Source organism: Poecilia reticulata, chromosome 2, assembly GCF_904066995.2.
Source record: "Poecilia reticulata chromosome 2, P_reticulata-male-v2, whole genome shotgun sequence".
In the NCBI taxonomy this organism is placed as follows: Eukaryota; Metazoa; Chordata; class Actinopteri; order Cyprinodontiformes; family Poeciliidae; genus Poecilia; species Poecilia reticulata.
The window spans coordinates 11,191,868-11,209,243 of record NC_088831.1 but is presented as its reverse complement, the minus strand read 5'-3'; the positions used below and the strand labels follow the sequence as shown (position 1 = coordinate 11,209,243).

The 17,376-nt window shown below is 37.5% G+C and overlaps 2 protein-coding genes across 4 annotated transcripts; one reads left to right on the top strand and one right to left on the bottom strand.

The window, feature by feature from the left end:
- Positions 1–52: 52 nt before the first annotated feature.
- Positions 53–17,277, bottom strand: LOC103476590 (gap junction beta-6 protein-like). 3 transcript variants are annotated; one of them, XM_008429075.2, is made up of 9 exons: positions 17,178–17,277; positions 16,847–16,953; positions 3,596–3,771; positions 3,450–3,503; positions 2,475–2,646; positions 1,787–1,939; positions 758–896; positions 454–660; positions 53–365 (listed from the first exon to the last, which is right to left on the bottom strand). In XM_008429075.2, the coding sequence occupies exons 5-9, from the start codon at positions 2,643–2,645 to the stop codon at positions 355–357; spliced, it is 681 nt and encodes a 226-aa protein (XP_008427297.2). In that variant the 5' UTR covers position 2,646; positions 3,450–3,503; positions 3,596–3,771; positions 16,847–16,953; positions 17,178–17,277; the 3' UTR covers positions 53–354. The 3 variants fall into 3 exon arrangements, with proteins under 3 accessions (XP_008427297.2, XP_008427285.1, XP_008427294.1); XM_008429063.2 differs by having other exon boundaries at positions 748–896; positions 17,178–17,276; XM_008429072.2 differs by lacking the exon at positions 3,596–3,771 and having other exon boundaries at positions 748–896; positions 17,178–17,276.
- sap18 (Sin3A-associated protein) lies at positions 11,610–14,083 on the top strand. The gene is made up of 4 exons (XM_008429038.2): positions 11,610–11,787; positions 13,405–13,514; positions 13,595–13,717; positions 13,803–14,083. Exons 1-4 carry the CDS (start codon positions 11,716–11,718, stop codon positions 13,957–13,959), a joined length of 462 nt encoding a protein of 153 aa, XP_008427260.1. The 5' UTR covers positions 11,610–11,715; the 3' UTR covers positions 13,960–14,083.
- Positions 17,278–17,376: the final 99 nt, after the last annotated feature.

Sequence of the window (17,376 nt, the reverse complement as noted above, 5' to 3'; positions counted from 1 at the left end):
ATTTACAGTAAACAATTTGACATAATACCCACATTTTAAGATTCAGCCCAACTGGTTTTGCAAAAAGATTTAGTTGTCAGGATTCTGACAATCTGACATTGCAGTTTTATTGTTGTCCAGTAGATGGTCCCACGGCTCCACAATGGTGTGCATAAAAATTCATTGTTGACATCAATCACCATTTCTGGGGTCACAGAAGTGTATTTATCTGCATTTAAAATTGTTCTTAAAGGTCTTTGCTATGTGATGCACCTTCATCCTGGAGCAGATGGTTTGTTCAAACCCAAATCTGTCTCTTGAATTGCTGATTTCGTCACCCTCTGCCCTCAAAGTTTCAATGAAAGCAAGATGTTGTCAGTTGTTAGCTGAAAATCAAAAACACAGAAAGGTAATGTGAAACTGCAAACCTATTAAATCGGATTAATCTCCTGGTCGTCTGATTAACACTTCTACCTGTTGAGAGCCTTGGCGACCAGATATGCAAGTTCAGCCAAATTAAGAACCATGCAGATAGAAGAGGCAGTAGCCATGAAAACGGTGAAGATGGTTTTCTCCGTGGGCCGTGAGACGAAGCAGTCCACCAGGTTGGGACATGGCCACTGATCACACTGCACCAGGCGTGGCATCTGGAAACCGTCGTACACAACGTACAGGGCGTACCTGGTGAAACAAGTACATACAGTGTGTGTTCTCACACCAAACCAGTCTGATTATGGACAGAGGGAAAAGTCGAATCCCACGTCTTACATGAATCCACCTTCAAATATCATCTTAAACACCAAGCTGCAGAGGTATGTCCACCAGAGGGCGCCAGCTATTGGGAGTCTCCTCTTTTTTAGCGTCTCCAACTCTTCTTCTTGCCCCTTATTGTTGAGTACGCCAACCCGTCCAGAACTCTGACGAACAGTAATGGCCGCCCATGGGAAAATAAACGCACAATACCTTCTGAGATTAACGCAGACGTGAAGAGATGAGTGTGAAAAATGCAGCAGCATAAAATCACATAAAACTTAGGCAAAGTTCAGTGCCTTGGACAAGTATTGATACATTTGAAAGTGTTTCCCATTTAGCTACAGTACAAAAACTTCCAGTTATTTCTTTGGTTTAGCCAGGCGTGAGCTTGATGGTGTACTGCATAACCAAATTTGGTTATGGCTTCTTTTATATTTTACTGAAAATGCCCTGGTATGATTTATGATATGTATATATATAGTCACTAGTATGATATATGTGCATCATTTAGATTTGAAAACAAAAGAAATTCATCAAACTTCCTCTAATTTCAATATGCAGTTTTCATGTGACGCCACGTAACACTTCCGTGAACTCTTTTCTTGACAGGCAGTTGCTATGGAGTTACTATGACAACAATAAACAAGCTACAAGCTTAGAACTAGCTCTCGTTAAATTCCTATATAACTTATAAACAATATAACTATTGGTCGATCACAGTTTTTGATTTTTTTACCCATCTCTGTGTAATTCTCTTTTTGGTTGATAGGCACCAGCAGCTATGTTTTGCGCTGCGTTCTCCTAAGATGATCACTTCCGGTTCAGAGGGAACCATGTTCTCATCCAGATTAATGGTCCAGCTAATGGTTTTACGACCTCCTCTGGGATTTTTCTACATCAGAACTGATACCTGTCAGAAAATCCAGGTTGGTCCAGAAGCAGCAAACAGTCCCAACCAGACTTCTCACAAAAAGTATGAATACTTTCACAAGACACTGGTTATATTTAAACATGACATCACAATGAATAAGCAGAATAAAAGAGGGACATCCACCTGAAGGATTCGTCTCTTATCGCAGTGGTTGCGGTAGGCCACATACATGGAGACCAGGAGGGTTGGTGTGGACACAAAGACCAGCTGGAGACTCCAGAGGCGGATGTGGGACACTGGGAAGAACTGATCATAACAGACGTTCTCACAGCCAGGCTGGGAGAAAAAACAAAGTAACAGAAATGAAAATCAGCATTGGTGCTAAAAACTGCATCACCTTGCAGCTGGCGTTGTTTTTTTTCTTCTAATAATTAGTTTTGATTTATTAAACTAAATGGTATCATACAGGTGTCAGTATTGATTGTGTGGTGGTTAGTTTACACATTTCATGTGTCACTAGTTGTTCACTACAGTTTTGGTCTTTTTGTGTCCTGATTTGAGGACATCTTACACCCACATAAACAAGCAACAAGTTAAAGTTATTTTCTGTAAGCATTAGGGTCCAGACCAGTCAACAAGAAAAAAGTGAGTAGGTATGAAAGAGAAGCAGGAATTAAAAATAGGAGATAGTGATCTGGAGTAGTTTATATATTTTTTAAAAAGTTGATATCTACAAATAATGTCATGTTTCTTTCCAACTTTTCAGAAGACATCTAAATATTTTAACTCGTTTGCATAAATTTGACTCCCCATCTGATTTCTTTTTATTAATGAATGAGTTTGTGGTAATTTCTCTCTGTCCATGTGATACCTGTAGTGTGTTACAGGTGAAATCGGACTGCTCGTCGCCCCAGACGCTCTCAGCAGCCACAACCAGAACCATGACTCTGAAAATAAACAGCACAGAGAGCCACACTTTTCCCAGGGAGGTGGAGTGCCGGTTGGTGCCGGCCAGCTGAGCGTACAGAGCCGGCCAAGACATCCTGTTAGAGCAGACAAGCAAAACAATCAGAAAAGTTACTTTTTACACCAGAAAACTGCAGGTAAATGTTTAGCATTTTGATAAAAATGACTCCATGACAACGTGAATCTGTTTCTGTGGAGGACAGCAGTGGCAGAAGATGAAAGCAGAAACAAAAGCCGACTCTGACAGAGGAAGGCGATGAAAAGGAATGAAAGTGAGAGGAGGAGAGTGGAAGGCGCCGTGCCAGCATTCATGTGAACATCTGATGAACCTCGCTGCCCACTGACACTGTAAAAAACACTCTACTGTACAAAGAAAGCATCACCATTCACTGTTTATGTTTCACCCTCAGATAAACAGCTCAGGCTGCTCTATAGCGACAGCAGAAACACTTTTTAAATGAAATGTTTCTAAATATATTCGATTTGTACCTTTCCTTCTTTACTGTTACCATTATTAGCAGATTATTTACTATCATTATCATGATTAGTTGTTGTTTTTTTTTTACTTTATCTGTTATATAACACAGATTTTGAAGAATTTACAGGTGTACATTGGAAAGGAGTTGGTAATTATTCTGACACTGTATGTCTAATTATTAATATTGTTAATATTAATATAACTGATTAGTTACAGTAAATTAAACAGGTATATGAATATCATAATGTTTTTAATTACAAATGTCTGATAATTATTGAGTTGTAAGTTAATTATTTTTGTTCTCTTGTTCTATTTGTTAGTTGTTTCTTTGTTTTTAAAAAAATAAACAAATAAATGAAATGAATTAAAAATAATTTCATAAAACAGGAACACATTTCTCACCTTGTTTACAGTGATTCAGGTTATTGGCTGTAAAAGTTTCTCCATTTTCTTTTCCTGCAAGAAGAAAATAAAATGTATCTAATTGAAATCACAAAACTGACAGAAATAAAACTGAATTTGTCCTTTGAGAGCAACAAGACACAAACTTGCAGCTCTGAAGTCTTCTGCATAAAGATGCTTTCTTCACCGTGAAGTCAACAAAGACAGCAACAGGGTCACTTCCTCCAAGGACTTTCAAAATAAAACTCATGAGGACTTAGTTTCGGATATTAGTATCTTTCCAAATGCAGGAATCAGTCTGGACTTTTTTTCTTATACAAAGCTGTAAGAGTGAAAGGCAGACAGGCATCCTGTAAAGTAGGGGTGTCCAAAGTGTGGTCGTGGGGCCATTTGTGGCCATCAGACCGATTTTGTGTGGTCTGAAAAATTTAAATGTGCTTTCACCAAATTAAAGCAATTTCTTCAACATGTTTACTGATGCGAACTTTATATGTGTCATTGTGGAGGATCCTCCATCTTTTCCTCAGTGTTAGTATTTAAGTGTTTCATATAATATATTTAGAATTTCACTTTTTCTTTGGTGGTGGTTTACTAATTTGGGTGCACACATTTAGTAAACGCCTTATGTTTATTTAATATCATTAATATTTTGTTTTGCTGAGTTTAAGACTGGCTGGCAGAAGGGGGTTGGCTGAAAAGAAAACCAGGAAGTGGAACAATCCATCAGGCTGCTGGAAGCAGGGGACTTGAGGTGAAACAATCTGCCTCTCTCCACTAATAGCATAATTGCTAAAACCCCTTTGGTATTAGGTTTTTTTTGTTTTTTATAGTTGTGATAAAGTTAGAATGTTTTACTTTGAATTAGTCATTTATGTTTATACATTATTTGTCTTTGTCTCCTTCCCTACCCCTCCTCGTTTGTGTAGGCTAGCCTGTTTGTATAAATTCCCCTGCGTGTTCATTGTTAAGTCAGTCTTTTGGTTTGTTATCTTGAGTTATGGTGCCTCCGTTGATTTCTTTTGGGCCCATTTTGCCATATTTTTTAGATTTGTTGTTGAACCTTTTTGTTAATATATTCTTTGGAAAAAATAAATAGAAAATATTTTTTTATATATGCCCTTGTCCTTTTGTTTTACTGGTCGGACCGTCACAGTCATTTATGCATCTTTTAAATTTTCCCTAATAGCCATAATAGAATCTGTTATGTTAGTGCTGATTGTCCCGTTTACACGACAACGATTTCGGGGGAAAACGGAAGAGTTTTGTTGCGTTTGTAGTGTGCGTTTACACGAAACCACCGAATGTTTTCTCTAACAACGGCACAGATTGAAAACGGGTTCCAGACCAGCTCATGCATAGTATGACGCAAAACATAGCTGCTTCCTACAATCCACAGAAGAAGAAGAAACTACTCACAATGCTGATGTTACTGTTTCCCCATCAGATACGGTTCCCTCAGCGTCTCTTCACCGCTCCGCACCGCCCAGGTGGCAAAATACACGGCTGCTTGTTCAGCGCTATTATCTAGAGAACTACGGACCAGGACCAGCCCGGCTCCAGACGAGTTTAACAGGAGGGGCACCGACTTATTTTGGGGGGCAAAATGAGTCTACGTAGCTGAACATAGACAACACCAGCAGCCTACAGGCTACTTGTTAACAAGCTTAACGTGCTGTATTGATATTAGCCAGTCATCTTTTAGCTAACATCACCTGCATCCAACAGCTTTACTCAACTCAGTCGGTTAGTTCGGGGGAAAAACTGTGCCAAGTTATTTACGTTTTGCTGGTTTGCTGCCATGATTCTAACACACACACACACACACACACCTGCGCAGCAGCATCAGGTCTCCTTCGCTGCCTCACAGGTGTAAACCCAGCGCAAGCGTCTCAGCGTTCATGTTGCGTTTGAAGGCGGCTCGGAAAAACAGGTTACGACTTGTTAGCGACGGATAAAACTGTTTTAACTGCTGAAAAAGGTAACAGAGGACACGAATATGGGACGTGCGGGAACTCCTATTTTATCAAATTGATATAGGAATAACAGACTGTTGGCCATTCCAAGGTAAAAACAATAAACAGTTTCCAGTCCGGGCCGCTACAGACACCGTGAAAGCTCAAACAAGGTTTTTCGGCAAAGTTATCCCACTTTTTCCAACTGCATGCGCCCTAATCAGACGCACACAATGCGTGTTCTCTCACGGAAATCCACATGCCTTCAAGTACAACTTTTTTTTAAACACATGCGCACTTTCAAAGTTTCAAAGAACCTAGCTCCAACTAGGCGCAGCAAGAGCATTACACGTTTTCTATGTGCACCGTTACTGTGTAAACACAGATCGTAATCAGAACGTTATCGTGTAAACGATCCAACAAAAACGGAACAAAAGTGCCGTTTTTGTTGGATCGTTGTCGTGTAAACGCCCCCTAAGTTTTGTTTTTATCAACTACATTATGACAAAATATCTCCACTTTTATTTCTACTTTGTTGCATTAGTCTTCAAGTTGGTTTTCAGAGAAAATCTGTAAAACTAAGTTGTATCGTATTTTATCTTAGCAAGTCTAATGTTTTTGTCAAAACCTTTAAGGCGTCTTTTTATGATGCCAACAGCTTTAACTGATATAAAATGGAAATGGAGAAAGGAAACTGTCATATTGAAGTGTTTTGCCAGAATGGAGGCAAAACTGAAGACATGAAGAGGTTTTAATAAGATATTAAGATCATTTCTAACTCAATAGATTTACTAGTTCTAAATAGATGCTTTCGGTTTTTTTCTATTAGGGTCAAGAGTGTCCATCCTTTTGAAGACATTTTTCATGTTTAAGTCAATTTAGACTGTTGTATTCACATTTTAAATTTTACTGAACCCGCAGTTTGGAAGTCCGAGGGCTGAGAGAACAAAGTGGCATTGTGGTGTGTAGGTGTGTGTGGGAAAGTGTATCTGTGTGTGATTGTTGTGACTGTAACTGGATCCAGCGAGAGAGTCGGAAGAAGAGCTCAGTTACGTCTTGGCAGCGGCCGGCGAGCCGGACAGAGCGGCTCTGTGTGCGGCAGATGACTGGGACCGATGAGCTTTTCCCACAGTTTGTTGAAGTGTGGGAGCAAAAAGCGACCGAGGAAGTCAAATAAAGACGTCAGAAGATGCCAAATTTAAGACAGAGACGCGACCTAGGAAACATGCTTAAATGACATGACTTAAGGATCTGAAAACAGTGAAATTAGGAATGTCCTTATTCATGGTTGGGAATTTATCGTATCGTTTATCATTTATCGTGATAAGAATTTTGATTTATTGTTGTCACAATAAATTCCGATTAATGATTAATTATGTTTGCACCCTCCAAAAAATGTCTCAGTTTAAATAATTTCTCAATTGTTTGTCTATTATCGCAATAGAAACTTTTTATGATAGAATGTGTGTTAATACAAGACCCTGCCGCATTGAATGGGTATCAATGTCAGAGACTCAAAGACCCACTGTCAAGTCCGGAGCAGAAACGGCTGAAAAAAGCTCGGAGGATCGTTTCAGTCTGGTGTGTGAGTGGAAATGTGGGAATCCGGGTGAAAGAGTAGAGACGTTGCTGGTTTCTGATCAGCCAGAACAGAGAGCGGCACTGTCAGGAAGAACACAAACAACCACTCACTGTACCATCACATACTGTACAAACATACACTCACATATATGTTGACAGGAATTACACACACACTCACCCACAGATAGTTTAATGAGTGAGCAGGAGTGAAGCATGTGACTGAATGGCAGCTTTCTGTAGGAGGGCTTGGCTGCTTAACACTAAGATGCAGTTTCTACAAAAACTGAAAATTTAACAAGCTGCAAGTGTTTTAGGTGATTTATAAACATTCTGGATAACAAAAAAGAACATCTAAACCACTGAGATGTTTCCTGGATGTACTGTCATTGCAGAAACATTTTTTTCTTTCAAATGGTTCAGAAAGTGTGATTAGGATTTCTAAATGTAATAAATAATAATGCATGACGTCTCTCAGAGCACAAAGCATAGAATTAGACAGAATAGATCTGCCCTTATGGATTAGGCACATTGTCATTGATACCCTAACTGATTAACAACAAATATTATTGTTAAAAATAAGCATAATTTCTTCTGTAATTTTGAAGGACTACTTAACAAGAAATGTGCAGCTGGAGAATTTTTCAGAAAAGTTCAAATGTTTTTTTTTTTTTTGTTTTTGTCATTGTTAGTTTAGATATTATAAAACAGACATTCAACACAAAAGGAAAAATTACATATACTTCGTGGCAGTTCGTGACCAGAAAAAAAACAATAATTTTAGAATACCAAATTAATTACTTTTATTTAAAGCATAAGGTCTGTTGAAATACATCTTATCTACTTAAACACAGGAAATTTGCAGTTGTTAAATTGTGCACTACAAAAAACAATATGTTTACTTCTTGGCACTTGGTTACCAGAAAACTCAATCATCTCTTAGCAACTAATTAACAACAAACATTGTTATTGTTCAAAGAACTTTAGATTTCTAGTTCTTGCACTTGGTTACCAGAAAACTCAATCATCTCATAGCAACAGATTAACAACAAATGTTATTGTTCAAAAAACCTTAGATTTCTAGTTTGTTGCACTTGGTTACCAAAAAACTTGATCATCTCTTAGCAACTGATTAACAACAAATGTTATTGTTCAAAAACCTTAGATTTCTAGTTTGTTGCACTTGTTTTCCAAAAAACTCGATCATCTCTTAGCAACTGATTAACAACAAATGTTATTGTTCAAAAACCTTAGATTTCTAGTTTGTTGCACTTGGTTACCCGAAAACTCAATCATCTCTTAGCAACAGATTAACAACAAATGTTATTGTTCAAAAACCTTAGATTTCTAGTTTGTTGCACTTGGTTACCAGAAAACTCAATCATCTCTTAGCAACTGATTAACAACAAATGTTATTGTTCAAAAACCTTAGATTTCTAGTTTGTTGCACTTGGTTACCCGAAAACTCAATCATCTCATAGCAACAGATTAACAACAAATGTTATTGTTCAAAAAACCTTAGATTTCTAGTTCTTGCACTTGGTTACCCAAAAACTCAATCATCTCATAGCAACAGATTAACAACAAATGTTATTGTTCAAAGAACCTTAGATTTCTAGTTTGTTGCACTTGGTTACCCGAAAACTCAATCATCTCATAGCAACAGATTAACAACAAATGTTATTGTTCAAAAACCTTAGATTTCTAGTTTGTTGCACTTGGTTACCCGAAAACTCAATCATCTCTTAGCAACAGATTAACAACAAACATTGTTATTGTTCAAAAACCTTAGATTTCTAGTTTGTTGCACTTGGTTACCCGAAAACTCAATCATCTCTTAGCAACAGATTAACAACAAATGTTATTGTTCAAAAACCTTAGATTTCTAGTTTGTTGCACTTGGTTACCAGAAAACTCAATCATCTCTTACACTGTAAAAATAATTAGGGTGGTTAAACTTAAAAACTTGAGGTCAATTGCTGCCTTAAAAACACAAGTTAACGCAACTTAAAATAATGTACTTTTCCAACTTAGGATGCCAAGCTAGAAAAGTAGCCCAATTGATGATAAGTTAGTGTTTAAATGTGATACCATAAGTTGAAATGACTAACTATAGAACATTATTCATTCTCAAAAACTTGAGTACTCTTGTCAAGTAAAATTACAATCATGTTCTATTTGAACTCAAATAATTAAGTTATACCACTTCTCTAAGTATATATAAGTCTATATATATATATATATATATATATATATATATATATATATATATATATATATATATATATATATATATATATATATATATATAAAGTTGAAATTTCTCAAGACAAATGTGTATTTAAAAAAGTCAAAACTTTCCAATAAAAGACAGAGTTGTAATGCTCTCTTTATATTATACTTGTATTTGATGTAAAATACAGCAGTTTAAGAACTTTCCAGATTTTTTAAATACATTTTTTTTTTAATTTCTTTTCTTTCTTTTTATTTATTTATTTTTACAAATGTTATGTCTTTTATGCCAAAAAACCACATCGTTGCCAAAATTTGGATCAAAAAACACTTACCATAAAATTATATATATATATATATATATATATATATATATATATATATATATATATATATATATATATATATATATGTATATATATATATATATATTTTTTTTTTTTTTTTTTTTTTTTTGTGGGGGGGACAGGTAAAGATATGTTCTGGGTGTCTCTTTATTGAATTGACTGCATAGTTGCAAAGTAGGAGAAAATCGAACATGGCTTAAGTGGTGGAGAAAGTACTCAAAAAATGTACTTAAGTAAAAGTACAAATACACAGACAAAAATGTACTTAAGTAAAAGTCAAAGTACCACATAAACATTTTACTTAAGTAAAAGTAAAAAAGTACTGGTTTTTAAAAATACTTAAGTATTAAAAGTAAAAGTACTTGCTATGCATTGCCTAATCACTAATATCATTAAGTGTACCGATCATATGATCATATGCCACAGATAAAACATGTTTTTATTGAGTTTACTCTGTAACATAGTTTAGACTTAGATATTTGATTCTATGCATCATAATTTCAGGGATGGAAACATCTCGTCTCCTGTCCTAACATAACATGAACTTCACTTTTTTTGCCAAACATTTATTTTGAAAGAAATCCAACTGGCAGAGGAGGACATGGAACCAAGGAGCCTCATAGCAGAGTTGTAGTCTGGACCACTGAACCCAAGACCAAATCAAAACCAGCACCCCGCGCTACATGACAATAAAATTAAGTGCACCTATCAAAACTGCTTCTCAAATTGATCTGAAAGATTCACTTTCCCATCTAGATATTAAATACTTAGAGCTGAAATAAATTTAACCAGTGACAATTCAAACTCTTCCTCATTCTGTTTTGCTTTCATCTCTGTGCCACAATCCACAGAGGTCTCCTGCCATCCCTAAAGAAATAACGCCCTGTGCGGTTGCCCATATTGCCAATGTCAGAAATAATAATTGTCTGCACCATTAAACATAGCAATTAACAATGTCAACTATGAACACTGTCCAAGGCCCAATAAGCAAGAAGTAACCAAGCAGGAGGAGCACCGTGACTGTTCTCATCCTCCCTCCTGCTGCAATGTCTGCCACCATGACAGGTGACGAAAACAAAGAGCAATGAGCATGCTCTGCGTTCTTATGTTCTTGTTTTATTTATTCACCAATTAAATATAAAAATATTTTAATGAAATAAAATAGCTACTGCAGTGTACGCAGAGCATTACAAGAACAAAGAACGGCTCTCAGTGAGGCTTCAGTACTATAGGACTTAGTCAAGATCCGTCCAGAAGAATCGGATCGTCCATGAATGTCATATTACAATATTGCACTTTGGTCACAGCGTTGTCCCATATCTGCGACATGTCAGTCATCACAGATGCAACATGTGTCTCAGTCAATACAGCTAGCTTTGCTAGCATCATGTCCACGGAGCTTACCTTTCTTTAAGTTTTCCTTCCAAGTGACGTTAAAAATTGGACAAAGTCCCACCGTCTGTGAAAGCGAAGCGCTGCTGATTTTACATGTCGCCATATCTTATGATTTATGCAGCGCTATTATATTACTGACGCTCAGAGGAAACTACTGCCCATGTCTTGGAGCTCCGCGTGCGAGTAAAGGTGGAGCCGATGGGTGACAACAGACACGTAAGTCACGTTATTGCTTGGATTTTACGGCGCCACCTTAAATCCCTGAACTTCACATTTTAACGGAAAAAAAAACACAATGCGACTTGGATGTAACGAGTAACGCGACAGTTTTGTAGAAATGTAGTGAAGTAGAAAGTACAGATACTTACTGTAAAATGTAGTGGAGTAAAAGTAGAAAGTATCCATTATTAAATCTACTTAAGTAAAGTACAGATACACGAAAATTGTACTTAAGTACAGTAACGACATACTTGTACTTCGTTACTTCCCACCACTGCATGGCTTACAGTTTTTGTTGTCAATATTTGTTGGTAGCGACAGTTTTAATAAGAATACATATTTTTAAGCGAATTTGAAATATTTCCATTCTGACTCGCAAACCTCACCAGCTGGTCGCGGTAGTGAGCAACAGAACGTTGTTTGCCAACCGCCAAAAAATTGAAGAAGAAGAAGAAGTCGTTCTCCACCTTGTTTCGTTGCTGCAGCTACAGAAAGAGGACGGTGGCAGACCTCGCTGTATGACTGTATTATTAATAAATAACAATGGCGCTTGAATCGCGGATTACACAGGAGGAAATAAAGAAGGAGCCAGAGAAACCCATCGATCGGGAAAAGGTAAATAACAGCATTTTACTCCGGAATCCTCCTCTGCTTGTTTTCCTTCTGTACCCCGAGCTAACCTAGTTAGCATTTGATGCTAATATCAGAAAACAAACTACTGAACGGTATTTGTAATATTAGATCAAATGCATCACAGTATTTAAATTATGTGAAAAATTGCTGTGGTAATGTGAAGCTATTCAATAACCAAGGGGGGTGGCGGTGGGAAGCAGGTAAATAACGAAACGTCAACGTGTCGTGCTAGCTAATGCCGTGCTAGCTAATGGCTATTCAGCGTGAGCATCAAAAGACGTTTAATTTTATGTTTATCTTAAAAATATGTTGATTTGATGTCATGTACTGTTATAACTTTCTTCTCGAAAGTCTATATTTGCACTATTTTTGAATTAAAATTAGAATCAAGTTTTATGTCCGACGCCGAAATGAAGGTCTTTTTAGCAAAAGGCTATTCCGCCTGTTTTAGTAGATCTGATTTCTGGTTCAAACTCTAAAATACTTGTATAATCTTTCATATGTGAAACCTTTAGACTTTTTTAGGCAAACATTAAACGGGGGGCTAATGACTCATGTGGCATTTTTTTGAAATATTACAAAACAAAGCACCTTTATCAGAAATTAAACTTTACTTTTAATATTCTGTTTTATATATAAAATAATCTAATTCAGAGTTGAATAAACATTTTGGTTTTCAAACCAAAAGAAAGCTTGCTAATATTACTCTTTTCAAAACTCAGGAATATTTATTTATATATTAGTTTAGGCTGTATTTTGAAGGATTCTTGTTCATTTTAGAATAATACAATCCAAATCTAATAGTTTTGCCCTCTATCTAATACCATCCATCTAACCTGTCCCTGCTCAATGAAAGCAGCCCCTCGGCATGATGCTGCCTCAACCATGTGTTACTATGGAGATGGCATGTCCAAGTTTGACTATTGCTAGTGATTTTAATTGAACTAAAGCTGACAAAATGTAAGAAAAATACCAATTTAGTGTCAAATCTTCTACTTTTGAAACTTTGGAATTATTTTTTTCTGAAGAAATTTCAGAGTTTTTTTTTTCCTATGTGCAATGGCCCTAATATATATATACGGTTGTACTTTCAATGTGTCAATAGGTGTGTGTGTGTGTGTGTGTGTGTGTGTGTGTGTGTGTGTGTGTGTGTGTTTTATTATGGTATTTACCCTGGCCAACCTGCCTGCTCTGCACCAGTAAATTCTGTATTGATCGGCTTTGTTAAAGTTATTGGTGTATTTTGACATAAATATCAATAATTTCCCTCACAGCACAGGAATAAATGAACATATTAATGCATATATTCATGTTTTATTTGTCAACTTTTACATGTAAGAACGATTAAAAAAGTTTTTAATTAATATCTGTTTCTCATAAACAAAAGTTGACTTGTAGTAACTTGGTTTTGCCACTAGATGGCAGTCCTGATGGATTGAACCCTTTCAAAACCATTATTTAAAGACAAACAGTGTTTATTAAAGTAAAGTTTGAACACTAACTTGTATTTATAAGATCATTTGATTGGGTAGAATACTTTTGGACTGTTTCTGCACTGCTTATGTTAAAAGTTATGCTTTACTTTCTCGTTTGCTGCAGACTTGCCCCCTTCTGCTGCGAGTATTTACTACCAACAGTGGGCGACACCACAGATCAGACGAATTTGCTCGGGGCAATGTGCCCTCCAGTGAGCTCCAGATATATACATGGTAACATTTTGTCGGCTTGTCTGTATTTACTTGTCACAGAAGTGAAAATTGAGCTGAACTGTTGACTGTATGTGTTGCAGGATGGACGCTACATTGAAGGAGCTCACCAGTTTAGTAAAGGAAGTGTATCCAGAAGCCAGGAAAAAGGGGACTCACTTCAGTTTCGCCATCGTCTTCCCTGATCCAAGAGTAAAGATGTACAAGTAAGTCTAACTCTACAAATCTGTGCTGACTAGACGGGTTGATCAGAGGAATAGCAGGTTATTGATCTTAACTGATCACTTTCAGGCTGAAGGAGATCGGCAGCACTGTGTCCGGCAGGAAGGGCCTGGATGATGCCATGACGCTGCAGTCTCAGCGTTTCCAGATTGGAGACTACCTGGATATAGCCATCACGCCGCCCAACAGAGCGCCGCCCCTCAACCCGCGCATGAGGCCTTTCTGAGCGCCCTCTCACACTCTGAGAGATGGATCTTTATTTTGTGTTTTCTCATCTTGAATTGTTTCACTCATTTTATAAAACTTGATGTTTAATAAACCTGTTGTTTTGTTGGTTTTTTTCCCCCAAAGACTAAGTCTCATTTTTACTGACAGTTATTATGAGTTTCTCTGTAAAACTTTAGTAATTAGAAGTAATTGTGTGTGTGTGTCCTTATAAGTCAATGACCCATAAACATTGAGCCGAGTTGTTGTGCCGTCTTCCACTGAAACAGTGAAGGGAAAAGGGCTAACGAACGGCTAATTCAACTCATTTTACGAGTTTAATGTGTTTGGAGTTTCTTAAACTCTTTTGGGGCAATTTACAGTGACCAACTGACCTGACCGACATGTTTTGGGAGATGTGGGGGGAACCGGAGCACCCGGAGAAAACCCACGCAAACACGGGGAGAACATGCAAACTCCACACAGACGGCCTCTGTGAAGGTGCAGCGCTAGCCGCTGCACCACCGTGCTGCCCACGATTTTTCCAATTGGGTTGGGAAGGGATCTATTTTCTAGTTTGTCAATGGAGGAAAGCGGGGGGGAATTGAAGTTTTAAATTTCCTCTTGACGGAGGGTCGCAGGGCGCCCCGTTCACACTGGCAACAACCTCCATCTTTTCTCTAGTCAAAATTATGAATATTAGATTTGAGTTTTATTATCTTCACTTTTTTTCTTCTTGAATCCTAGAGTGCTCCGTATCTTCTTCCAGATTGAAAATGTAGATTTTTTCTTTTTACCATCCGTAGCTTTTTCCAAATCCTCTGGGATGGTTTCTTCTGTGGTCTCTGTCTCTACAGGTTCCAGATCCGTGGAACAACCAGGCAGCGATTCTGAAAAGAGTTCCTGCTGAGAAGAAACGTCTTCTCTTGTCTCTTTAACCTGGTCGACCTGGTTCTGTGAATCTTCCTCTGTTAAAGCGATGGTGGTGTTTTTATCCTCTGTTTTTAAGCAGTTGATCTTCTTTTTCCTTTTTCAATTCCTCTTTTAGGCTACTAATTTCCTGCTGGTATTTTTCAACTTGCTGTTTTAATGCTGTAACATCCGATTCATAGCGATTATTTTCCTCCAGGTACAAACCTTTAAATTTCTCTATCTCACCCTCGATTAGCTTTTCTTTCTCTTCTGAATCTAAAAGATTATTTTCCCTCTGTTTTATAACTTGCTGGTACGTTTCAGCCTGTTTCTCCAATTCCATGACATCGTTTTCATATTTGGTCTTTAGCTTGTTGTATGAAAACTGAACTTTATCGAGTTCATCAAGGATGTTCTTTTCCCTTTTGTTAAGGGTTTTAATTTCTCCAGACATCTTCTGACAGAGCTCCTCATTTTGAGCCCTCAGGTCATTGATGACTTTCTGATTTTCTTTAACCGTCTCTAAGTTCGTGTCTTTCTCTTGGATAACCTCCTGCTTAATTCTTTCAACTTCTTGATTCAGTTCATTAACATCAATTTCATATTTGCCAATAAAGTCATGGTAGGATTGTTTCATATCACAAAATTTCTTCTGCAAACGTTTTTTATCGCCTTGCAGGAATTGGACTTCTTTGTCATGGTTTAACTGGAGAACGGCATTCGTTGCTCTCAGGTCTTCAATCAGTGCCATATCTTCCTCTGATGTCTTTCTATGATCTTTTCTTTCCTCAATTAGCCGTTCTTGTAACACCATAATATCCATCTCATACCTGGACTTTTGGCGCTGGTTCCACTTTGCTTTCTCTCTTTCCAACTCGAGCTTGGTCTCTTCCAGCTCTGCCTCCAGGTTGGCCATTTTCTCATTGTCTTCAGACCTTCTGGCAATCTCCATTTCCAGAAGGGAGCTCAAATGTTGGATTTCTTCCATGAAGGCATCGTATGCAGGTTTTATCAGGCCTTCAGGGTTGGAGAGATGGAGCCCCATCTCTCCACTGCCGTATCTTGGTGTATCAGACATTTTCTCCAAATGCAATTACAAAAATGTTGATTTGAAATCTGTCTGAAAGAGCTTTGCGCACGTCTGAACTAGTCAGGGATATTGCAAGCAATGAAAAATATGCAGAGCTGTGTTACATACAATTCTGCATTGTATGTACTTAATGAACTTAATCAGAAATGATTTCTGATTAAGTTCTCTGTTTTCATAGTTTCATGGATTGTTCTTCTTTTATCCATTTTCTACACGGTTTTCATGTTAAATTGCACCCTGGACCTTCTGGTCACAAGACGACCACTCTACCCTCAGAGCCACAGCCGCCTTAAAAAATCCACTGCTTGATCCTTTTGCTAATCTTTTCTTAAAATGCAGATTTAAGCAGTATAACAAGCTACAATTCAGTGCAATTTATCATCAATCGAAAACAAAAAGCATTACTATAAACTCCCAAAACGTGGTTACAATGAGCTTAAAGTAATCTTGATCTTCATCTGATCTGCAGCTTTTTTGAAATCCTCTGCTGCTTGTAACTCATTTCAACACCACTTTGGTTCAACTTTGTGAGCTAACAGCATATCAGCATGCTAACCTCTCTTCCTGTAAAACCCGCAGGTGCTGCTATCTGGTTGTGTAAGCATGTGGCCTGATGCGAAAGGTCACGCTCTGTTTACAGCCTTTCTGCCGTTCGTAACAGATAACCTCGTGCATAAAGTATTGATTTAATAATTTGTTGACAGATTCTTATTAATTCCTCTTCTGTTTCTAACCCTGTGTTACGTCTGATGTGCTTGGGCACAATCTCTTCCACTGGGATGGATTTGACTGCAGCATCTTTGCGTGCAGACACCCCCGATTAAACCCCTTCGACTGTGTGCGTGTGTCTGAGTCTGCCATGTTCTGTAAGCTTTAGCCTGTGGCTGCCGTGTTAAACATGATTTACCAGGTTTGCGTGCGCACACAGACCACCGAGGAGGATGAGTTCACCCAGAAGCCTCTGATTCCTACAGGCGCTGACCTGCACCCACCAAACTCCACCAAAGGAGCTTCCTGGAAAAACAACACATCTTTAAGTGAACAAATGCAATGAAAACTTTGACTGGGCCGTTCTAACAGTCTAAAGTATGAATATACTTTATGATTAGGATAGCTACGAGATGAACTTTCACCATTTATGGACTGAATGCTAATTTTAAAGGATCGGTATTATGTAAAATCTACTTTTTTTTAGCTTTACATCATGTTATTATGATATATAATCATCAAAAACAAACCTGGAGTGTTGTTTTGAGTCTTTCATGCATGTTTGAGAAATCTCTTAATCTCCATGGCAACCATTAAGCAGTTCAAAACGCCTAGCCGACTTAGCCTTAGTGGCAGGTGTTTTAGGACAATCAGACATTAGTATGAGGCAGAGAATGATTTGGAAATAAGCATTGATTTAATTTAAAATTATATCTGTGCAAAAATACT

What these genes read in the sequence shown, in the direction of transcription:
- LOC103476590 (XM_008429063.2), bottom strand. Translation starts at nt 2,645, where the DNA reads ATGTCTTGGCCGGCTCTGTACGCTCAGCTGGCCGGCACCAACCGGCAC. An exon ending in ATAAGAGACGAATCCTTCAG is followed by an intron (nt 897 to 1,786) that starts GTGGATGTCCCT and finishes ACTGTTCGTCAG; the next exon opens with AGTTCTGGACGGGTTGGCGT. An exon ending in ATATTTGAAGGTGGATTCAT is followed by an intron (nt 661 to 747) that starts GTAAGACGTGGG and finishes TTGTTTCACCAG; the next exon opens with GTACGCCCTGTACGTTGTGT.
- sap18 (XM_008429038.2), top strand. Translation starts at nt 11,716, where the DNA reads ATGGCGCTTGAATCGCGGATTACACAGGAGGAAATAAAGAAGGAGCCA. An exon ending in AACCCATCGATCGGGAAAAG is followed by an intron (nt 11,788 to 13,404) that starts GTAAATAACAGC and finishes CGTTTGCTGCAG; the next exon opens with ACTTGCCCCCTTCTGCTGCG. An exon ending in CCAAGAGTAAAGATGTACAA is followed by an intron (nt 13,718 to 13,802) that starts GTAAGTCTAACT and finishes GATCACTTTCAG; the next exon opens with GCTGAAGGAGATCGGCAGCA.